General features: G+C 41.4%; 1 protein-coding gene across 1 annotated transcript in view; it reads right to left on the bottom strand.

Annotated features, from left to right (window-relative positions):
* PTBP3 (polypyrimidine tract binding protein 3) overlaps positions 1 to 25,011 on the bottom strand; it is a 44,199-nt gene extending 19,188 nt beyond the window's left edge. Inside the window, exons 1-5 of the mRNA XM_064176369.1 lie at positions 24,993 to 25,011; positions 24,176 to 24,264; positions 9,913 to 9,988; positions 5,851 to 6,017; positions 3,789 to 4,013 (exon numbers count right to left, since the gene is read on the bottom strand). Coding sequence (XP_064032439.1) covers positions 3,789 to 4,013; positions 5,851 to 6,017; positions 9,913 to 9,988; positions 24,176 to 24,264; positions 24,993 to 24,996 — 561 coding nt within the window. The 5' untranslated portion in view covers positions 24,997 to 25,011. The remainder of the gene's footprint in view (positions 1 to 3,788; positions 4,014 to 5,850; positions 6,018 to 9,912; positions 9,989 to 24,175; positions 24,265 to 24,992) is intronic.
* Between the last annotated feature and the right edge of the window lie 370 nt (positions 25,012 to 25,381).

The following is a 25,381-nucleotide window of genomic DNA, read 5'->3' as shown; positions in this document are numbered from 1 at the left end:
TCATTCCTCAAACTGCCTCATTGGGAATTTGGAAGATTGTACACCTATTTTTGATGGGCTTTCCTCAAAAAGGTTCAGGCTGCCTCTGAGAGCACTATGGAGAGTTGATCTCTTCCAAATGTAGTGCTGTGACTCAAAGTCATCTTTCAGTAACATTCTGCCCTTGAAAAGTGGACTAAACATGGCACACAGTAAAGTCTCTTCCAACCTTGGTGATACTATGATACTGTGACATTTTTCTCTTTCAGAAACAGATAACCCTGCACAATAATCTGTAGTTCAGGCCTGAGCCTAGACTCCAAGTCCAGAATGCTGCTCTGCTAAGGTCTCTAAAATGCAGATATAGCAGAAATATAAGAGTCTTATGTGAAAAAAAAACTGTTAAATATACAATGTTGTTTTTATAGGAAACAAAAGTATAATGCACTGCATTGAGAATATTCTGAGAAATGGAGGCAGGAGGTATTATTTGTAAGTATGAGTATAGTATTCCTGAGGTTGTTGCATATACAGTATCCTTAAAAAAACCCTTTTCTTATTTTATTTGGTTTTGCAGATTAAAGAAAATATTAAAAAAAGCTTTTAAATCCAGCAAGCTTGGATACAGGAAAGACCCAAGCAGAATAGCAGGCAATGGCAGCAAGTTTCTGCCCAGTCCAACAGCCAATGATGGAGAAGTCTCCCCAGTAACCACCCCACCTTCTCAAGTGGCTTTGCAGGGTAGAATGATCTGCAAGGGGAAGCAGATGATGACAAGGATGATGGTTCATCTAGACTGGAGGAGTTGCAGAGGTTTAGTCAGTCTACACACCATACTGAAACCTCTTCAATAAAGAAGAAAAGATGAGTCATTGTCATAGGTGACTTTCTTCTGAGGGGAGCAGAAGGCCCAGTAGGCAAATCAGACCCATATCTTCGGGAAGTCTGCTGCCTGCTAGGGGTCTGGATTAGTGATATGAAGATGATGCTTCCTTCCTTAGTTGCAGCCTTCAGGCCACTATCCACTGATGATCTTTTAGGTAGGCAGGGATGAAATAATAACAAGAAGTCCAAGAGCAATGAAGAGAGACTTCAGGGCCTCCAAACAACTAGTTTAGAGACTGGGAGCACAGGCAGTGTTCTCCTCTGCTCCCCTAGTTGCAGGAAGTAGTGAGAGAATAAACAGGAGGAGCCAGCAGATCAACGACTGGCTCCAAGTCTGGCATTTTCAATAAGACTTTGGGTTCTTTAATCATGGATCAGTTTACAGGAGACTAGGCCTGGTAGCAATGGACGGGATTGCCGTTCTTCCCTGATTCGGGAAGAGAGCAGTACTGAGGCTAGCTCCACTGGAACACACTTTTTATCAAAGCTCTTTTGTTTACTTTGGGGCTTTGCTGATTGGAGAAGCCCAGAAGGGGGCAGGGAAGTGGCAGGCACGGTAGGATATGTGTCCTACACGCAGAGAGTGATTTGCCATTGGAAAAGGCTGCCCAGGTTGGTGGTGGAGTCACCATCCCTGGAAGTGTTCAAGTAAAGACTGGATAAGGCACTTAGGGCCATGGTCTACTTGACTGGATAGGGCTGGGTGCTAGGTTGGACTGGATGATCTTGGAGGTCTCTTCCAACTTGGTCAGTTCTATGACACATCTGTAGCAAAGAGAAAGAATCCTAGCACAGGAGCTATCAGGGCTCAGTGAATGAGTTTTATACCAGATTGTAAGGGGGCAGCAGACAAAACCAGGGTTGATACAAATAAGAACAATAACAGCACAGAGAGATGATCTTCTGGTGAGGTTTGTCAGTCTCTCCATACCAGTAGAGGAAGAGAACAAAGACCTGTGTGGCACCAAAGATGCTACAGTTACTGATGAATTAGCAATCACAGGAGCACCTGAGAACAGCCAGATAGAAATTAGGATTTGTCCCTGCAAATATGTGGCAAGACCTTTAGAGCAATGGGAGCATATTTACACTAATAGACACTGCATGTGAAACAAACAGATGGAGCTGGAAGCCATGACATAGTGGCCACCACAGAAACATGATAGCTATAAACTCTTCAGAAGAGACAGGCAATGAAAGTGAAATGGTAGTGTGTCCCTGTATGACAAAGAGTTATTTAATGATATTGAGGGTAACAACAGCGACCATCTATCTAGGCTGTCAACTACTCCTCCTAGTTCTATGTTGTCAGCAAACCTGCTGAGAACATTCCCAGATCACATCATTCAGGACATTGATGACAATGTTAAACAGTATTGGACACAGCATCGGCCCCTAAGTTAATCCACTAGCAACTGGCCACCAGATGGAATTGGCATCACAATTTTAGCCTTTCAGATCAATCTACCTACCTAGACTGTACTGAATGTTTGTTTTTTGGACAGTTAAGGAAAACAATGTTGAAAGTCTTTTCAAAGTCAAGATAGACAGCCTGGATGTTCTCCTCTGATCTTAGAAGGATATTGTATTGGTCAAGCATTACATCCTTTTTAAAAAAAAACATGCTGACTTTTCCCAACCACCTGTCCTTGGAATGTTTGGAAAAGGTTTCCAGGATTAGTTGCTTCATTACCTCCCTAGGCACTAAGGTAAGGCTAATGTTTCCTCCTTCTTGTCCATCTTCAAAGTAGGAGAGAGATTTACTTTCTTCTAGTCCTCAGGAACCTCCTCCAATTGCCATAACCTTTCCAAGACTGCAACAGTGGCCTTGCAATGACATCAGCCAGCTCACTCAGCACTTAAAAGCATTTCATTAGGGCCACAGAGTTTTGTTTCTCCAGTTTATCAAATGCTCCCCAACAAGATTCTGTGCTTCTTTCATCAAGACTTTCCCACTGTTCTCACCTCTTTGGTATTCCCAAGAGCTAGTCTAGCAACAGAGCAGAAGGCATCCAGTACTTCAGACTGTTCTATATGCTTTGTTGGTAGGGCCTCTGCCCCATTCAACAGCAGGCCTTCTATTTCCCTAAATCTTTCTTCTGCTGCTGATATATTTTGAGAAGTCATGATTTGTGTTGTTCACACCTCTCACCAGAGCCAACTCCACATGGTCCCTGACTTTCTTAACTACATCCTCACACGCCCAGATAATACTTCATATTCCTCCCCAGTTGTCTGTCTGGAATTCTATCCTTTTTACGCTTCTTTTTGAGTTCAGTCAGGAGCTCATCCAAGCACTCTTCCCTGCTGTCTTCACTTGGTTTGCAGCTTATCAGGGTGAACCATTCTCAAGCTTGAGCTCCTCCACACTAATTTTATAGGTATTGAAAAGTCCCCATCTGAAAAAAAATTACTACTTAAATAACAAACAGGAACAACATCTATCAGAATTTGATTATTTGTGTAGGGGAAAACAGCCCATTCATTGAGTCATGTTGTGGTTTACTCCTCATAAGCAGTGAATTGCTCAGCCACTTCTCCCAGAACACATGGGGAGAAGAATCAAAAGTGTAACAGTGAGAAGAGTCAGAGACATAGACAGCTTGACAAGTACAGCCAAAGCTACGCGTGCAGGGGAAGAGATATAAAACCTCCTTTACTATTTCCCATCAGCAGGCAGGTTTTCAACCATTTCCAGGAAAGTAGGGCTTCATCACATGTAACAGTTACTTGGGGAGAAAAATGTCTTAACTCTGAATGTCCCACCCCCCCTTCCTCCCCCAGCTTTCACTGTTGAGCACATCATACAGCTGTTGAGCACATCATATAGCATGGCATACCCCCTCTCCTAGCTGGGATTCACACATGGAGGGCACTATACAAAGCAGAAAAGGACTTGATGTTACTTAAGTGTCGAACGCTACTGTGAAGACAATTAACTCTATCCCAGCCAAAACTAGCACACAACTCACGTGCAACTCTATCTTACAAAATGGAAATAATATACTTACAGAGAGGTGTCCAGTCTGGAGTTCTTTGTAATTGGAATACTGAATGTCAATAGGCTGACTGCGGATAAGAGGTTTACTAGGAACATAGTGCTTCACCATATTAACAGCAGCTTCTTCAGTGGCCATTTCCAAAAACGCCTGCAACCAATACATAGCAATTTTCAGTGTTACTTTGTTTACAGGAAAGAATACATCAAAGCACCATTTCTTCCCAATTCCACTCTCGCTGCAAAAAAGATCATGTGGAAGTACAGGACTGATACGCTCATACGCTCAGCATCAAAATGCAATTGTGCATGCGTGTTTATGGGGATATTTGATCTTATTGCATTTACAATGTAAAAACTTTAAGTTATCCAAAAAAAAAAAAAAAAAAAAAAAAGGTGGAATAAGAATGATATATTTGAAACAATGCTGTTAAAAACACCACACTGCTAATGAATTTATTGGATTCCTGAACCCAAGTCCTGTTGGCTCAGCAGCAGATACCTACACTGATGGAAGAAGCAGGAACAGGACAATAGATGCCTGTCAATTTGCACATTATGTTAAGCCATCTCAGTGCTCCCAACAATTTTTTAACGAGTATCTACTGTTTTTAAGATTTCAGTGTTTACTGATGATGTGAAACTACCTGTGCTAGTTTGAAGCAAGCTAGAATGTTTTGGTAAAAGAACTAGATAACGGGCAGTGAAATGAAAACAATTGATGTCAACTTCTCTCACAGTCACGCTGAGAACTTTGGGAAGAAGAAGTAAACATTCTCCATTTTGTCTTTTTCTTCTGCCTTTGCCTTCAGACCTAGTCACATCTCATTAACCTTGCTCCTACTAACCTTGCTCCCTAACCTCTTGGCTGCACCTCTCTTCTTCCTGAGAACTGGGGTAAGGTTGAGAGGGCCGGGGGAGGTGTTGGGGTGGTTTCAGAGCCCCTCCTGGGGACTCAGGTTTCTGGGAGGGGAGTTGTGCTTTTGTATTGTTTATCCTTTGTGTATTTTTGTATATAACTGTATATATTGTAAGTAGCTGCTTGTAAATTCTGCTAGCTGTAAATAAATTGCTTCATCTATATTCCCAGAGGCCATCTGAGTTAGCTGGGGCAAAATTCAAAAGTGTGGGGGGGCGGGTAAGAGCCCAAACCATCACATTACCCTATCACATCTAGGCAGGTTATTAAAAAAAAGGTTAAGTGATTTGTTTCCCATTAAAAATTTACATGCATGTTGATTATTTAATTGGGCAGGTATTTTAACACCTACGTTGGTATCTGGGACATTGAAGTGCTAGAGCACATCCAGAGAAGGCCTACAAGATGCATTTGAGGAAGATGGGGTCATTCAGTCTGAAGAAAAGGAGGCTGAGGGGAGATCTCATTGGTCTCTACAACTATGTTAAGGGAGGTTGGAGAGAGGAGTGGGGCAGACTCCTCTCCCTGGTGGCAAGCAACAGAGGAAATGGCTACAAGCTACACCACGGGAGGTTCAGGCTGGATGTTAGGAAGCATTTCTTCACTGAAAGGGTTGTCAAACACTGGGATGGTCTGCCCAGGGCAGTGCTGGAGTCACCATCCCTGGAGGTGTTTAAATAGCATCTGGACCTAGCACATAGTGACATTATTTAGTGTTGATCCTTCAGTGCTGGGTCAAGAGTTGGACTTGATTTTAGAGGTCTCTTCCAACTAGATGCATCCTGCGATTCTGTGGTCAATAGTGACAGCATTGCTCTTTATAATCTACATGTTCTTACAAAAGGTGGATACCATGTTCAGCAATATCATTAACAAGTTACAGACCACCATTTAATCCAGAAGCACATAAAAAAACCGTTCGCAGTTGAAAATATTAAGCTTTTGCACTCCAAATCAAGTATTCATATACTGTTGCAACCACTTCAGCCAAATGCAACACCAGAAGGGTCACAGCATGAACCACACCCTCAGCTCTGCACTCAGAACTGAAGCACTGAAAACGACTTACCTGATTTTTCCCTTTTAGCAGCAGAACGTTGGTTACTTCACCAAAAGGGTGGCCTAATGAAATGACCTCTGCGGTAGTAACATCATCTGGAAGTCGGCAAAGATGAAGGACACGTGAAGGCTGGCAGTGCATTCTCTCCATTTTAAATTCCTTCTCATTCCCAGTATCTGAAATATTTTAATGAGAGGGATGGACCAGCAAACAAGACAAACTTATTGAGCAGTTCAGATACCAAAACCTCAAAGGCATAAACTACTGCCTTAGCACTGACAGCAGCTTAGCTATAGCTGTGTGAATCCTAAGAAAGGTCAGTTCTTAAACTATCCTTAGGTTGTGTATGAAGAACACTTCAGATGTTCCAAAACTCCAGTGCAAGGGCAGTGTGTTGAATGCTTGTTTTGCTTTGGTTTGGGTTGGTTTGTTTTCCTGTGTGGTTGTTTCTGGGCTCTTTTTAAGCCTTCCAGACAGAGAAACCAATACCTTCTTCCCAAATGCCCATGTAACATGTTTATAAAATGCTGATTACCGAGGAGAGAGGCAGGTAGTAGCTGGGAGGTAATACCTTCTCTTTTCCCCTTTATTACTAACTAATCTTCCTGTGTGGTACATTACTTAATTAGTTGCTACCTCGAATATATATTTTAGGTTTTATTCAATAAAGCCCACTGTCCCACGGAGTCCTTCAAAAGGACAGACAACAATGAGACATAAAATCTGCAGAGATCCTAAAGTCTGCCACTTCAGTAAACTGCCTGTTTTTTTTTAACATAGGCCTTTTTGTATCCTGTAACAGCTAAGTAACCTACGGTTACACATCAAGGAGATGACTCGAGAGTCCCTGAGAGCACTTTTAAGCAGAACTTCACATCTGGAACAAGCATTTAACTCGAGCAGCTATCACAGTGGTGTAATAAATTTCCTTTTTACTAAGTTAAGTTACTGGCCAAACTATAGATCCTCATAAGGGATTCTGCTAAAACGAGCTACAGAATGTTATGAGACTTGTTGAAAAGAAAAAAAAAACATCCTAAACTGAGAGGAAAGCATATTTGATGGAAATTGTATTGAGGTCTAATGGGATATTACTGAAATGAAAGGAAAAAAAACAGCATTCCCCCACCCCCCTACCCCCCAACTTAAATGCTATAAAGAGCTTTACTCTAGCAGAAAAAAATAGCCTCAACACCTGATGTATTGCATTTAGCCTTCCAAAGAGATTAGGAACAAGTATCTGTAGGATCTTAGTAGGCAATCTCAGATTTTGCTGTAGGTTTTCAGCATAGTCTAAGGCTGACAAGAGTTTCACACAAGTAATTTTGTATAGGAATCTTTACAGAGTGTGTTTTTCCTAGGAGAAAGCCAGTAAAACTCCAAGTTACATTATCGAATTCCCAGTCATAGCACACCCATAAGACAAGGTAACTAATTCCTCCACCTGCAACATAGATTATATTGTTCTTCCCATCACAGATTTTTAAACGGCATCGTGTGCTTTTGTGTGCACTCTGAAAAATGTGAACATGTGTCATGCTTGCCGTGGACAAGACTTTCATACAAGCAGAAACACTGTGAAAACATATCAGCACCGACCCATGACAGAATATATATTACTATTAAAGCCTAACAACCACTCCAATTTTGTTAAATCTACTTTTCAGGTTCAAAACGCATGAGATGTCCTTCACTATATTAAATTAAGTACACCCTGACTACAGAAAGCAGGAAATGAAACCTGGCAGGAGCAGTGCCTTTTTAAAATAAGAGTCCCTCATAAAAGCAACACCTTTTGGGATCTGACACACTCTCAGTGGTGATGAGATGTACCGAAGTGGCAAGCACAGTATTTTCTCTCTACATCTTCACTGGCTGTTGCAGAAGATTTCAGGTCAGCCATTCAGCCAAAAAGGACAGTGCTTGCCAGAACAGTTTCAACCTGTGTGCATCCTATATTTCACTATCTACCTACTAGCAAGCACATGTTAGCTGTAGCTGATCTGGCTTCTGCACAAAAAAGGCTTTCAAAGAAGAGAAGCCCTATGAATAAAGTGAAATTTAGGGCCTGGTTTTAAAAAGTTCATTGCAATCATGATTCATGACTGACACAAAAATATTTCCCAGGTGAGAAGCTATAGATAAGAAATCCCAAAACGTATTTTAGATATGGGATCCACTAGAGATTCGTTGAATTTCTAAGGGGACAAAACACATTCACCTTATTGTACAGTTTAATATAATTTAGACACTCTGTACAACACTATGAAGGATTAGTGGCTGAACTGGTAAATGATACAAGTTACTGGAACCCTATATAAATTCATATGCCTTGCCAGCTGGTTTCTTCTCACAACAAATAGCATCTACTCAGCTCTGAAACATATTTCAGCTGTTATGTTGTAATCTAACATTGCTTGAAGTCAAGCAGAAGCTTCTGGACATCACACTCAGTTGATCAGCAGAAGTATGAACAATCTGACATGAACAAGTCAAATAAATAATAAAAAAAAAAATCAGTAAATCTTCAAGTCAGCTCTTCAGAATCTTCCTACCCCTTACTGCCTATCAGAAATACAGCAAGTAAGTGTTAGGATGCTTAGCAAGATGTAATTTGATCTGTGCCTTTCCTTATAAATTCAACTACTTCAAGAACACAGCTGGCAGGCAATTTTCTCTCCTATGAGTTAGTTAACTTAAGCAGCCATGGGCCATTAATACCTCAACCCTACCCAAGTTGAGAGTAACTCCTAAAGGAAGCAGTCCCAGCTTTTTCTCACTTTGATTTTTTTCCTGATCTAAAACTACAGCTAACCAGCTTTCTCAACACAAACAACGAGGCAGAGCACAAATGTTTTTGGACAGTGGTACTAGTTTAGCAGTTTGAAGAAATATGGAACTGTAGTTTCACAGTAAGCAATCACACTGTTTAGATACACCCAGTTTCCTTACCTTGCATCTGTCTATCCAATATTTTCTGTTTATCTATTACCACATTCCCCCAATTTTTTTTTTTCCTGAAGAACAATCTGTGCAGACATGTAGTGAATGAGGTCAAGAAAACAATTGATTGAGACAAAACCAAACCAAACCCACAACAAAAAAAAGGAAAAAACCACAAAATCACTCAGAAAACCAAAAGTAAACCACAATCAAACCCATCAAAACAAAACATACTTTTCCTCCTGCTTCCTTTTCAAAAACCCTACCATTCATCTCAACCCATGGCAATACTGCTTGGAGACAAGAACAGGTAGGAAAATACCTTAAACCAAATCACAAGACTGTCTGTGTTGCTGTTGAGAAAGTTCTGGAAGTAGGAAAATCAAGCAGGCACTTCAGAATCTATACAGAAGGCTACTTGCTTGATTGTAATTATAAAAAATACAATGTTTTTCCTTCTTTTTGCTCACTTCAACTGATCAGTTTTGGAGTTCCTCAATACTGTCATTGAATTGGAAAGGCTCTGGGGGCTGTACTGTTGCAGTCTGATTATAGTTCAGGCTTGGTGAGTTTGCTCATGGTGACACATGTCCAGAGAAGGGCAATGAAGCTGGTGAGGGGCCTGGAGCACAAATCCTATGAGGAGAGGTTGAGGGAGCTGGGCCTGTTTAGCCTGGAGAAGAGGAGGCTCAGGGGTGATCTTATTATTGTCTACAACTACCTGAAGGGGCATTGTAGCCAGGTGGGGGGTGGCCTCTTCTCCCAGGTAACCAGCAATAGAACAAGGGGACACAGTCTCAAGTTGTGCCAGGGTAGGTATAGGCTGGATATTAGGAAGAAGTTCTTCACAGAGAGAGTGATTTCCCATTGGAATGGGCTGCCCAGGGAGGTGGTGGAGGCACCGTCCCTGGGGGTCTTCAAGAAAAGACTGGATGAGGCACTTAGTGCCATGGTCTAGTTGAGTGGCTAGGGCTGGGTGCTAGGTTGGACTGGATGATCTTGGAGGTCTCTTCCAACCTGGTTGATTCTATGATTCTATGATTGACAAAACCACCAACAACAACAAACATTTACAGAGAAAACACATACAGTTGAAGAACTGTGATAACAACCTTTGTATATGCATACCTGTAGCTAGTGTGCAAACGCTCATGGTAAAAGGCCTGTTACTCACAGCAGAAGAAAGAAGTTTGTCAAGTCCAGTCTAAAAAAATAAGAAGACAAGATTGCAAGTAAAAACTGGCATAGAGGAGAAACAGCTTCTGTGATTTACTCTTCCCAAGAATACCTCCTTCCTATACACATCCACTATTGCTGTGAACTTATTTTTCAGAAAAAAAAAAATACCAACTGCACAACTTTTCCTTCCTCTCAAGATGTCACCAAATTCTGTTGTGTTACACTACCTATTTATGTAATTATTTATTCTACTACAGTTTGGATTTTAAAAGATCGAGAACAATTAACGATTATGAAAAGAAATGAGCTCACTGAAGGCTATGGTTCTGCAACACAAGATTTCATTAGTATAAACACAGCCACACAGACAGAGTTGGCGTTTGTGGAAGGACATAATGGACCTTGAGAAAAAATTAAGACATACTTAAACGTGGCACTTGTTTTTAAACATAATCTTACTCATCCCAATGAGTAAGGGAGCCAGGAGACCTGCATAGCCAATCAGGATGTGATTGAATAAACACAAATGGAATAAGGAAGTTTACAGAACACAGGCCAAGGGGCTAACCACTATGAAAGTATACAAGAATGTTATCAGAGTATGTAGAAGCTAAGGCTTGTTAGAATTAAACTTCGCAAGGGAAGTCAAGAGCTACAAGAAAGGCTTCTTCAGGTACACTGGAGGCAAACTGAAGACTAGAGGAAATGCAGGCTCACAGCTGAATAAGGTGGGCATTCTGGTGACAGAGGACACAGAGAAGGCAGAACTACTGAATTACTTCATTGCCTCAACCTTTACTGCTAATGCCAGCCCCCTAGAGAGTTGACTAGGGAGAAACACAGGGCTTGGAAGAGACCTCTGGAGATTGAGTACAATCTCCGTGACAAAACAGATCAGCTAGGAGAGATCACACAAGAACACATCCAGAAGGGTCTTGAAAGTCCCTAGGGAAGGAGACTCCACAACATCTGTGGAGTGATTTGCCATTGGAATGGGCTGCCCAGGAAGGTGGTGAAGTCACTGTCCTTGGAGGTGTTAAAAAAAAGACTGGCTGAGGCACTTAGTGCCATGGTCTGTTTGAATGGATAGGGCTGGGTGCTAAGTTGGACTGGATGATCTTGGAGGTCTCTTCCAACCTGGTTGATTCTATGATTCTATGATCTCTGGGCAGCCTGATCCAGTGCTTTGTCACCTTCACTGTAAAGAAGTTTTACCTCATGTTGAAGTGGAACTTCCTCTGTCTATTGTCCCATGTCCTGTCACAGCACTACTGAAATGAGTCTGGCTCCTTCTTGACACCCACCCTTCAGATATTTGTAAAAGTAAGTTCCCCTCTCTCAGTCTTCACTAGACTAAACAGCCACAGGTCTCTTAGCCTTTCCTCATATAGCAGATCTTCCAGTTCCTTAATCATCCTCACAGACCTCTAGCATATCCCTGACCCTCTCGAAACAAAGAGCTTGATAACTGGACACAATACTCCAAATGTGGTCTCACTAGGGTAGAACTGGAGAAGAACCTCCTTCAATTTGCTGGAAATACTCTTCTTAGTGCACCCTAGGATACCACAAGAGCACATTGGCACCACACAGAAAACTTACTGTCCACCAGCAATTGAAGCTCCTTCTCCGGGCAGCTCACTTTCCAGCAGGTCAACCTTTAATCTGTACTGATGCATAGTGTTGAAAAACATAACGAAATTCAACAAATGCAAGTGGAAAGTTCTGCACCTGGAGAATAATAACCCCATTTTTCTGTACAGGCTGGGGACTGACCTCCTGGAGAGTAGTTCTGGCATAAAGGATCTGGGAGTTCTAGTGAACACGAGCCAACAATGAGCTAGACCAGATTTCTGTAGCACACCAGACAAGTATTAGCTTCAAAATGCCATCAGGAAACAAAGTATCACAACACTTCTTAAAAGTTCTTGAAACTTCCACCACACTCTTGCAGAAAGTAATTTTCCTGAAAATCTTGAGACTGAGGAAGTTTTTCTACAAAACAGAATAAGGGAATCCAAACAGTTACTGCTGTAAACAAGAAGTTCCCACTGCCCTTGCCCCAGTATTCTCACTTGCTCATGATCAGGAGCTGCTTCTCTTGCACCAGCTTTAGTGCCCAAGAGGTTTTCTGTGAGTTGATTCAATACTCCACTCTCCAGCACTCTATGCTGAGTTAGGTTAATCAGCTGAAAGAGGGGTTGAAAAGTGTCAGGATCTAGTGCAAAGAAAGGGATAGGGATACCTCAAGGGGAGACAGGACTAGGAAAGCATCCTTCAGGCAGAAGTATGACCTCATGTTGGCTCACCTTGCCTACAGCTCAGAGGAGTGGTTTATATGCTGTCTATGCTCAACAGGTCAGTTTGACTCCTTTACCTTTGCAATTCACCCTAAGTCCTGCTGCTTCCCCAGTCATTCACAAGAGAAGGCTGTGACCAGGTTAGGAGGAAAATGTGAATGTGTTCATTCCTCTCTGGCAGTATAGTTAATCATAGAATCATTGAGTTGGAAAAGACCTCTAAGATCATCAAGTCTAACCATCTACCCAACACAGAACCACAGAATTGATCAGGTTGGAAAAGACCTCTAGGATCATCGAATCCAAACACTACAGCATACCTCAGACTGCCACATCTAATTGTTTCTTGAACACTTCCAAGGATGGTGACTCCACTGCTTCCCTGGGTAGTCTCTCCCAAGGCCTCAACACTCTTTCAGTAAAGACATGTTTCCTAATATCCAATCTAAACCTCTGCTGGTGCAGCATGAGTTCATGAAACTCCATCTTAGCAGTATATTTAAATGAAACATGTAACTGCTACCAACACTTAGAAAAAAAGAAAACATTAAAATATGTTTTTTATTTTAAAGACACTAAAATTCCATTTTTTTAATTAGCATGAAAATATTTATAATGAAAATGTAGGCTAATACAAAAAGCAGCCTGTTCAGGTGAGCAATAGAGTATACCACACATCATACAGTCCATGTTACGCTTCTCTGGATGGTCACACTTTAAATAAAGTTCATTAAAGTCTGTTAATGAAATGGTTAGCAGATGTCTGATCCATGCCACATTCTATCTGGATGGAGACTAGGATGCAACTAGCATCCAGAATATTTTTTATTTAATTATTAGAAGTACCTTGAGAATGCTACCATCCAGGTATTGAACACTTAAAGAGTATATTCTGATTGTAAAATGCATATCCTGGTAACGAAAAAGTAGCAGCATGTGGCACCCAGAACATGATAGAAAGTATTAAAGATGATCTTTTCTTAAGCCAATCTTACCTGTTATTTACAGAAGAGAAGACAAAAAAAGGAGAAGACTACACTACCATTTTAACTTCAGTTGTGAAGGCTCGAGTTATTTTTTATCTCATCATTGACACAACAGAAGAAATGTCTGTGTTTGGTATTTTAGCACAAATTTTGGCAGCAGGTGCCTTTTTTTGAGCAACCTGTAGCTACTTGGAGGTTCCACTAACTACCTCGGCCCCAAATACATCTATTAATCTGACAAATAAGTTAATTTCAAGGTCTTTACATATATTCTCACAGTTTCCTATTTAATTAAATATGCACTGATCCAAAACACCCCCAAAACACTATTTTTTTTAGAAAATAAAAATATAAATTTATCAAATTCTTCTGGTTTTAAAAGTTGGGTTTCAGTGGATTCAAGACTCAAATAGGCATCTCAGTGCAGAATCTACCTCTTGGGCAAGCCACATATGTAATATTTCTGCAGAAGCTAGGAAAGCATGTAATTGCAGGAGTTTTACCAATTAGTATAAGCTGCCCAGGAGTTAGTCTACAAATGAGAAAAATCTATAAATTGTTAACTGTAAGATGTATGTATTTCATGAAACTTTTAATTAACAACAAAACCTGTATTGTTTCCACCTTAAGTTGTATTGTCTGGATCAGTAACCTAAAGCATTAGATACTAGCATTTCTGGAAGAGTGTAGTGGAAGTTTCAAGAACTTTTCAGAGGTATGTTTGGCATTAGGTGCCAAACATACAATCTGGCATATGAAACTGCAAGTGATAAATTTGACCCTGATTTCTGGGCAAAATTCTTAAGAAGATGCTGCAGGAAGCTGTGAGAGTTTACAACAGAATACCCTGATGGGGGGTACGAAGACCAAAACTTACTATCACAGATAATACAGATAAACTGTAGGTCAACTGTAATCTGAAAGGGAGTTAGTTTCTTTTAGAACAGGTTCTAGCATACTCTCAGGAAGTATTAATAATTTCTAAGACATACACAGTTTCACCCACTAACAAATTACTTGCGGGATTGTGCTGTAAAGCAGTGCAGGTTAAAAAAAGCACAGACAGGAAGATTCAGATGGCTACAGCAGTCTGCAATCCAACTCTCTGTAGAGCTGCCCTTTGTCCATACAACTGAAGATACTGACTGCTGCAGCAGAAAATTAACTGCTGACGGATGAAGGACTAAACCAGCTTCAACAGGATTAAAAAATGACACCATGAAATCACAGCCTTCAGTCATGCCTCGTGCCTGTACCTACCCTCATATCTAATTACCATGTCCTAAGACAGCTCCCTAGATTATCCTTTTCCACTGGCAACCATTAACCTGGTACTATAGCAGCCAAAACACAATGAAAGCTCTCTTAAATCCCAAGCTCATCACCTAGACAACTGTTTTAGTTGGTCTAATAAAAGACTAGACTCTTTGAGCCACAGGTATATTTAAACAGCGAACCATCATCATTACAAAGCATAACTCTATTCACATCTTTGATATAGGGAGGATTTTTAAATGAATGTACTTTATCCTTATTTTTAAAGGAAAAAAAAAAAAAAACACAACAAACTACAAATAATGAAATATTAATTCCAGATATCACAGAATAACTGGCCTGCTGCAGTCATGCTAAGTCTAAAATTCATTGATGACACAGGAGGATTCAGCACACTGTCAAGCAAGTTTGCAGATGACACCAAGATAAGTGGTGCAACTGGCACACCTGAAAGATAACACATCATCCAGAGAGATTTGGACAAGCTAGAAGGTGGGCATGCGTGAACTTCGTGAGATTCAATAAGGTCAAGTGCAGAGTCCTACACCTGGCTCATGGCAATCACAAGTATTGGTACAATCTCCACCAGGCTTGGTCAGGCTTGATGGGCTTCTAAGCAGATGTCCCTGCCTACTGGAGGGAGGTTGGGCTAGGTGACCTCTAGAGGGACCTTCCTAGCCAGTGCATTCTCTGGATTGGTAAAGTGGGAGATTGAAGGCAGCCTCACTGAGGAGGACTTGGGGTTAATGGTGAATGAAAATTACAGCATCACTGAATGGTACCAGCTGGAGGACAACCTGGCAGCTAAAGCAGGGACACCTAGATCAGACTGCACTGGAATGTGTGCAGGCAGGTTTTGAAGGTCTCCAAAGAAGGAGACTCCACAACCTTTCTGGGCAGACTGATCCAATGTTCCAGCAACATCAAAGAAGTTTTTCCTTATGCTCAAGTGAAAACTCCAGTATTATAATTTATATCCATTGTCCCTTGTGTCACTGGCCACTACTGAAAAGAGCTCAGCCCTATCCTCTTGATCTTCAGATATTTGTATGAACTGATAAGATCCTCTCTCAGCCTTCTCTCTTCCAGTCTAAGGAGACCCAGGCCTCTCAAGACTCTCCTTGTGAGAGATGCTCTAGTCCCCTCATTATCATCACAGCCCTTCATTGAATGCTCTGCAGTAGTTTCCTGCCCCTCTGGAACTCTGGAATCCAAAACTAGACACAGTATTCCAGATGCAGCCTCACCAGGACAGAGTAGAGAGGGATGAGAACCACCATCAACCTGCTGGCCGCATTCTTCTTAATACGCCTCAGAACACAGTTTGCCTTCTTGGCCAAGACAGCACATTTTTGGCTCACAGTGAGTTTGTCATTCACCACGGCTCCCAAGTCCCCCTCCACAGAGCTGCTTTCCAGTAGGTCACCTCCATACTTGCGCTGGTGCATGGGGTTATTGGTTCCCAAGTGCAGTACTTCACTGCCTTCTCAGACAGTAAGGCAACTAACTATCTGCCAGGTAAAAACACCATGAGTTTTCATTCAGCATTAATGTGGGGAGTAGGGGCTAAAATAGCAATGCTCAATAGCTCGAGCCATTACATCTAGCTAGAGAATAAGCCTGGCCAACTAGAGCAGTCACAAAAGTTCCTCAGCTACCTGCCATGATGAGAATGGGAATGGCTTCCACCTGTCTAGGGTGAAAATTGCATGCTCAGCTCTCTCTCTGAACTGTCTGTACTCCAATGAACATGGTGTGGGGAATAGACAGATCTGTGTGCAGCTGAAGGGCTGTGATCTGTTTGCAGTTAGTGAGACACGGTGGGACAGCTCACGTGGCCAGAAGGCTGTCTTGGATGTCTAGGTACTTTTTAGGAAAGAATGGGCAGCAAGGCAAGATGACAGGGTTGCTCTTTACATGAAGAGCAACTAGAATGCACTGAGCTCTACACAGGGGCAGATGAGGAGTGAGTGGAGAGTTCGTAAGAATTAAGGCTAACACAGAGGACAGAGTAATATCTTCTTGACACACATGGTAGATAACCCTACAAGGAGAGGTGTGCTCGACCTTGTGCTAACAGAGAAGGTCTGATTGGTGATGTGAAGGTTTGAGGCAGCAACCATGAGAGGATGGAGTTCAGGATCATATAAGAAATAGGATGGATTGCAAGCCTGCACCTCAGAAGAGCCAACTGTGATCCCGACAAATACAATTCATAATACAAAATATAAACAGTTTATAACCAGCTTATGATTATAAATTGTCAACAAGTAGTCTCCCTTGAAAAGAACTCCTGAAAGTTGAATTCTTATCATTCTACATCTATGAATGACCTTTTAAAGTGCCAAATATTAAAAATAAGGGAAAAAAACCCCAAACAACCAAATATTACTAAATTGATTAAAATGACAGTTTATCAAACTGGAGGCCAGAGATGCATTATAAGGAAAGATACTTCATATCTTCTCTCACAATGAAGACACCCTGCAAGACACCCTGCACAACAACCCAGGGGGCTTCATGCTGGGCTTAAACATGGATAGAAGGCTAAATATAGAATCCAAATTCTGCCTCTTCCATCTTCTGTGATAGTGCTTATATGCAGTAGAAATCGAGCTGGGCATCCCAAGTCTACTGGCATACTTGGTCATCCCATGTTGATCCTCCTTCTCCTTCTCTCCTAGAAGTTACATTGCAAATGTCTCTGCAAAGTTGAGAGTAAAGCTCAGTGGATTTCACATCCAAATGTCAATATATAAGGGCTTCAAATATAGGTTTATATTAGACAGGTGAACTAATGAGAAAAGTTATTAAGCAGCATTTTTATTTATGAAAATTCCCCCTTTTTTGTAACATGGGAAAGTAGCAGTAATTGATGAAAAAAAGCTAAGAAATTACATTCCCTAGGCTATTTAATTGATCATCTGAAAGTATGGCCAGTAAGACAAGGGAGGTTATTCTGCTGTACTCAGCACTGGTCAGGCCACACCTTGAGTCCTGTGTCCAGTTCTGGGCTCCTCAATTCAAGAGAGATGTTGAGGTGCTGGAACGTGTCCAGAGAAGGGCGACAAAGCTGGTGAGGGGCCTGGAACACAAACCCTATGAGGAGAGGCTGTGGGAGCTGGGGTTTTGCAGCCTGGATAAGAGGAGGCTCAGGGCTGACCTAATTGCTGTCTACAACTACCTGAAGAGAGGCTGTAGCCAGGTGAAGGTTGGTCTCTTCTGCCAGGCAACCAGCAACAGAACAACGGGACACAGTCTCATGTTGTGCTGGGGGAGGTATAGAGGAAGTTCTTTCCAGAGAGAGTGATTGGCATTGGAATGGGCTGCCCAGGGAGGTGGTGGAATCACCGTCCCTGGAGGTGTTCAAGCAAAGACTGGCTGAGGCACTTAGTACTATGGCCTAGTTGATTGGACAGGGCTGGGTGCTAGGTTGGACTGGATGATCTTGGAGGTCTCTTCCAACCTGCTTGATTCTATGATTCTATTTACCCACACTAGAATCATAGAATCATAGAATCATAGAATCATAGAATCAACCAGGTTGGAAGAGACCTCAAAGATCATCCAGTCCAACCTATCACCCAGCCCTAGCCAGTCAACTAGACCATGGCACTAAGTGCCTCATCCAGTCTTTTCTTGAAGACCCCCAGGGACGGTGCCTCCACCACCTCCCTGGGCAGCCCATTCCAATGGGAAATCACTCTCTCTGTGAAAAACTTCTTCCTAACATCCAGCCTATACCTACCCTGGCACAACTTGAGACTGTGTCCCCTTGTTCTATTGCTGGTTACCTGGGAGAAGAGGCCAACCCCCACCTGGCTACAATGTCCCTTCAGGTAGTTGTAGACAGTAATAAGATCACCCCTGAGCCTCCTCTTCTCCAGGCTAAACAGGCCCAGTTCTCTCAACCTCTCCTCATAGGATTTGTGTTCCAGGCCCCTCACCAGCTTTGTTGCCCTTCTCTGGACATGTTCCAGTACCTCAACATCTTTCTTGAATTGAGGGGCCCAGAACTGGACACAGTACTCAAGGTGTGGCCTGACCAGTGCTGAGTACAGGGGAAGAATAACCTCCCTTGTCCTGCTGGCCACACTGTTCCTGATGCAGGCCAGGATGCCATTGGCTCTCTTGGCCACCTGGGCACACTGCTGGCTCATCTTCAGCTTACTATCTATCAGTACCCCCAGGTCCCTTTCCTCCTGGCTGCTCTCCAGCCACTCAGTCCCCAGCCTATAGCGCTGCTTGGGGTTATTGTGGCCAAAGTGCAGAACCCTGCACTTGGCCTTGTTAAATCTCATCTCATTGGCCTCTGCCCACCCATCCAGCCTGTCCAGGTCCCTCTGCAGGGCTCTCCTACCTTCCAACAGATCAACACCTGCTCCTAGCTTGGTGTCATCTGCAAACTTACTGATGCTGGACTCAATGCCCTCGTCCAGATCATCAATAAAGATATTGAACAGGACTGGGCCCAGCACTGATCCTTGGGGAACACCACTTGTGACTGGCTGCCAACTGGACGTGGCACCATTCACCACCACTCTCTGAGCTCTGCCATCCAGCCAGTTCTTGATCCAGCACAGAGTGAATCTGTCCAAACCATGAGCTGCCAGCTTGGCTAGGAGCTTCTTGTGGCAGACAGTGTCAAAGGCTTTGCTGAAGTCCAAGTAGACTACATCCACAGCCTTCCCCACATTCACCAGGCGGGTAACCTGATCATAAAAGGAGATCAGGTTGGTGAGGCAGGACCTGCCCTTCCTAAACCCATGCTGGCTGGGCCTGATCCCTTGGCTATCCTGTAGGTGCTTTGTGATGGCACCCAAGATGACCTGTTCCATGACCTTGCCTGGCACTGAGGTCAGGCTCACAGGTCTGTAGTTTTCTGGCTCCTCCTTACGACCCTTCTTGTGTATGGGAATCACATTGGCCAGCTTCCAGTCTTCAGGGACCTCTCCAGTGAGCCAGGACTGCTGATAAATGATGGAGAGTGGCTTGGCCAGCTCAGCTGCCAGCTCTCTCAGCACCCTAGGGTGGATCCCATCCGGTCCCATGGACTTGTGAGGATCCAAGTGACTTAGCAGATCCCTAAGAGTGAACTGCACAGTTATCCTGGTAAGTTAAAGTATCAGCTCAAACAGATTGAGCATGTTGGCTTGACCTCGGATGAGGAAAGCTCTACACAGACTACCAACACATAGAATTTCAATTCCTGATACTCATTGTCAGAATCTGACATCTTAAATTGAAAGTTTGACTCTGTAAAGCTGGTAGTACCATATAACACACATTTCTGCTTGTATCACAAAACAAACACCAAATTCTCTACCCTTTTTCTTAACGTATGAAATCCTTACTTCCTATGAAGGCTTGAAATCCAGGCTAAGGGACAAGAAACTTCTAATGCTCCAGAGACCAAGCAGTCATGACACAGAAGCAGAGCTTCCTTTGAAACTGTGCATTAAAAAAGGACTGCTTTTCTTTGTAGCACCTCCACTGATTTATTATTTCCTATAATGTGTTTTTCCTGACAGTTTTCATACAAACTTTTCTAGCATTAAAAATTAACACCTACATTTCCTAGATTATTTAGCCCTTAAATATCAAAATTTAAGTTTTTCATGAGTTAATATAGGCTTTGTTTCAAGAGAAAGTTACTTTAATATGTTCTGTCCAGATACATTTGTTTTTCTAAGAATCACTATGACAATCAATACATTCCTTACTAAAAATCTTTATCTTAATTCTCACTAAGGAACTGAATGTCTGAACATGACTGTAAATAAACACTATACAGAATGATAGAATCATAGAACATCAGGGGTTGGAAGGGACCTCCAGAGATCATCAAGTCTAACCTCCCTGACAAAGGAGGATCACCTAGGGCAGACTGCACAGGAACACATCCAAGTGGGTTTTGAAAGTCTCCAGAGAAGGTTACTCAACAGCTTGCCTGGGCAGCCTATTTCAATGCTCCATCACCCTTACTGTTAAGAAGTGTCTCCTTGTGTTGAGGTGGAACCTCCTGTATTCCAGCTTATATCCATTATTCCTTGTCCTACTACCAGGTCCCACTGAAAAAAAGCCTTTGTAAGAACAAATTTCAAGTAAAACTGACGGGAAAAGTACAATACTACATCTTCTATCAGTTATGTCTTCTGGTTCTCAACAGAATGCACGAGTTTGCTGCTAAAAGAATATTTTTCCCTGAAACAAATACACAGTTACACTAAAATTATTTTACTGTTAAGCATGACTTATTTAGTTTTAACCTTACCCTTCTGCTTACAAACATACAAACAGTGGATAAACATGGCTGTGAGAAGAAAACCTATGAAGCAAATGCAACTGCTGAATTCTATTAATATAGTAAGTCCATGTATTTTATGAAATACTGGTAACCAAACTGCCACCTCTGGGAAAGCAACGATTTTCAGTTGAATTGCTTTGGCTAAACAACAGGCTAACAGTAAGATAAAGCCATAGTTTTAATCTAATGTTTGGATTGCCTACTTTGAGAACTTCATCCTGTTGATACTTGGCTCTTTTTCTGTCCTGTGTTATGAGTTTCTCTCTCAGCCTTTAGGGTACACACTGAAACAGTAACTAATACCATAATAAAGAGCTTCTCCAAGAGAACACTGTTCCCAAAACACTAGGCTATGCTTGCCTGTACTAAATATGTTCATTTTGTACCCAAAACAGATAAACACTCTGGCTCCAAAATAAAGTTCACAAAAAAAAATTATAAATCCTAGAAAGTTTTAATCTTACTCCTTGATGCTTCTACACCAAAGAAAGCATTTACATTGTTACTGTCCAGTCTTCAGCTCTACAGAAAGCAACCATTACAGAGAACAACAACCAACAAGGAGCAGTGGCAAGAGTGGAACACAGCATAGACTGCATGATCTTTGCATTTACATGGAAGTCCCATTATATATATAAATCTACAGGCATACACTTGAGGCTTATTTTACATGACAGCAACACAAAAAACCTGCCATAAGCAAACCAATTTCCCTACAGGAAGTATGTTATGGAACCCTGAAGAGTTACTTTCAAGTCACTTTTACATTTTTGAAGCACTTCATTTTACTTCTATACATTCAGTTTCTGGTTTAGAAAGCAAAGCCATTGTACATACCAAAGCTGTTTCAATAAATGGAAAGTCATGCATTAGTGGATAAAGCAAAGTTATGCAGAATAAAAGGAAATCATATATAAACAGTCCTTTTTAGTGACAGACTAACACTCGCAGACTAATGGCAACTACTTAAGAAAACTCAGCTTCTGAAGCAACAGATGACTGCTTTTATTCTAGGGGGATAAAATGCTTAGAACTTCATAGAGTTACAGACACTAATTTATTTCATTCATCAGAAAGTGATGCCTATACTCACTAGCCTTTCCTTTAGCTTTTGCTCATGTATCAAGTTGACCTAAAGTCTGGACAATGTAATTTTTCCACCTATACCTTCCCTTGCATTTATGCTAACCCATCCTAATCAACATTTGATTGTCTGGAGGAAAAGGAGCGAGGGAAAAAAAAACACACCTCCACCACCAAAGAGCCCACAATACATGTATAAATTAAAAAACTCCAAGCAGTTCAAGAGGCTGTGGATGTCACACTTCACACACTTCTTCTGAAAATGATTTTTTTTAAATGAGAACAAGTTTTTCTACACCTCTGTCTTTATTGAACTTCTAGAAACAAGTTTGCTGGCACTGACAGAAACCAAAATAAAAATTAATAGATCACCTGCTTTTAAGAACTTCCTCCACAGAACCTAGGTTTCACTGACACCATATGCAAGGTCTTAAAACGTGCACTGCATAACTTTACAAAAAAAATCCTTAAGAGACTTGAAGTTAATTTTGTTTTGGGAAAGAACAAGTAACCAAAACAAGAAAGAAAGAACAGATGTGAAGCTAGATTAATTTTCATAGAATCACAGAATGGTTTTGCTTTGGTTCATTCACCTCTGCACTGAGCAGGGACATCTTCAACTAGATGAGGTTGCTCAGAGCCCTGTCCAACCTGACCTGGCACGTCTCCAGGGATGGGGCATCTGCTACCTTTCTGGACAAGGTGTGCAGTGTTTCACCATCACCATTCTAAAACTTTTCATCATTAACACAAGATGAGAACAATTAGTTTACCTGAATATGCAGAGTTGGAAAAAGAAATTAGGGGCTAGAAAACAGAAACAGATGAAGTGACAAATAAAAAAAGGAGTAAAAAACACAAATGCACTGTAGTGGGTAGTAAAGTAAGAAAACAAACAGCAAAAAGACCCACAGAAATGGAACTGGAAAGAAAAATCCTAACCAAGCTAAACAAAGCTAACAAAAACCAACAGGGATGATCTGTAATTGACAAATTAAAGTCAAATCATTTGGCAATGTTACAAGTCAATAAAACACTCAGGTGCTACAGTCACTTAATTTGCAGCAGTCTTTTGCATCATGCCTTTTTTGCTCACTGACAAACAGCATTGTAACTGTTTATAGTCTAGAAAACATTACTGTTGAAAAGGTTGAAGACATATAAAAACATAGAATAATTTTGGTTGGAAATACCTGTATCTCATACAAGGTTGGACTATAGTTCACACACTAAAAAGCATCCACTTAAGTATGCTACTGCTCTGGACAAGTGTGAAAATGTGCTTTATCCTCCCTTTACAAGTGTTGATGGCCTTTTCTGAAATACTGCAGTCTAGGAGTCACCTAGTAAGCAAGAATCAGAAGTTGGAGCAATACTTACAAGGAAACTGGTGCAAGATGCAGTAGAACAGAATCGCACCACAGGCCTGCTCTTCATTATATGCATGTAATGAAGAGCCTTCCCATGTGCCACTGCACATGTAGTTAACCATACTACCAATCCAGAAAAGGGTTGCCAGTTCCACAATTCCTCCATGCACTTTGATCCCAAAGCAGAAGACATGGTTAAGATTAATTTCTGCTCATACTTGAACTGGTTTTAGATTATCCTTACTCCTATCATTACTGCAATCCACTTGGCAAGAGACATATGTCGTTTAAATGGCAAGATTCTCGTAGAGAGTGCTGACCCCACCATACACCTGTGCACAGGAGTGAAGCATGTACATTTGCGTAGGGTGCAATTATGCAAATATTAATTTGATTCTTTTGCTACTGGGAAAAAATGATCTGTCTTCACCTTATGTGCCACTGTAATATATCAGGAGCTTTAATAAATAAGAACAGCAACAATTTAAATTACAACATGATTAAGAAAGTCGATTGAAAAATAACGATTAGATTGAATCACAAGAATTCATTTCATTAGTTTTTCGCAGACAATGGAGAGTGTAGTTTCCTGGTCAGTTTAAGCTCACCTAAGGCTACTCTGAGCAGAGGCAGTCGTTTTCCCACTCCTGTGTTTTCACAGCGCCCCCTGCAGTGACTAACTGCAAGACAGGTACCAGAACAATCTACTACGCTGTGTACACACAGTTGCTAAACCGCCCGGGGCGGCACAGAACGCGCTGCCGAGGATGGTGCTACGCTTTCGGCAGTCGTCCCGAGTTCAAACGAGCGTAGCTATCAGGTAAACAGAAAAAGCTAGGAAGCTGGGAACAAAGCTATCAACGCGAACAGCCAAAATATTCTTTCACTTACCGCTCTGCGGGAGTCAAAACCGCTGCCTCTTCCTCCCCGCGTCAAAGTCACAATCAGAGAGCTGAAAAGATAGCCTCTATTATCATATGCTGAAATAAGAAGAAAATAGATGCGTTTCACATGTAGTCTTCCATAAAGATTATGCAGCACGAAATAAAAGTACAAGTGACATCCAACACTCAGAAGCAGAAAAAAGCAAGTGCAAAGTGCAGTTCTGTGCAACAGACCACAAAACATCACAGTTTGTGATGTTAGATGGGTACTGTTTTAAGAACTCCCAGGTTTTGATTATAGTGTTTCTACTCAAAATGATGAATTATCACAGAAGTTCTCCTTAAAATTAGTACTTCAGGGCAGTACATGAACTATTGTATGATCCTATTTTCGCTCCTGACAGCATAACAAAACTTTTATGAAAAAGTAATTTTTAAAAATCGCAAACAAAAACCAAACACTTCCTTCCCTCCCTATTTTCAAAATAAATTTATAATAGTTGAAAGAGAATAGAAGCCCAAAAGGACCACATGCCCAGAATGGATACCAATTCCACAATTTAGGAGAAAATTTAAAAAAAAAAAATAAAAATCAACCAACCAACCAAACACAACTTGAATAGAAAAATAAAATTACATGTTTCTCACAAGCACACAGTGACAACTGCTTTAATTTTGTTTTGAAATTTAACCAAATTGTAGCTTCAAAGTAAAAGTGAAAAAACTTGCTGGGTATAACAAAATTGCTCACTACATTTTCTAATTAAGTTGCCAAAAATAAATACTTCCTAACGCTATTTGCTTCTTGATTAATCAGTACTTACACATGCTCTTGTCAGCCTGCTTCCACCACAACACTGTTAAGTCTGGACTGCATTAATCCACAGTACCAGAAAGAAAACAAAACAACAACAACAAAAATTCGCAATTCCTAGATTTCAAGAGCAGTTAAGATTTTACAGGTCACCAAGGTAGAGTATACACTTTAACACTAAGTCTTGGCATGAATACAGAACTTTACTGATCATTTCCATCTTCATTTATGTGAACTGTTCTGCTTGAGGGAAAGAGGGAAAGAGGGAAAGAGGGAAAGAGGGAAAGAGGGAAAGAGGGGAAAAAAAGAGTAAAGTACTTCACTGAGATCCGGCAAAGTTAGTCTCCCTCGTCAGCTGAATTTCCCACCCTGGTCAAACTTCGCAGGTTCTGGATTTTG

Source organism: Pogoniulus pusillus, chromosome Z (genome assembly GCF_015220805.1).
Source record: "Pogoniulus pusillus isolate bPogPus1 chromosome Z, bPogPus1.pri, whole genome shotgun sequence".
Lineage (NCBI taxonomy): Eukaryota > Metazoa > Chordata > Aves > Piciformes > Lybiidae > Pogoniulus > Pogoniulus pusillus.
This window is presented reverse-complemented; position numbering and strand designations above follow the sequence as displayed.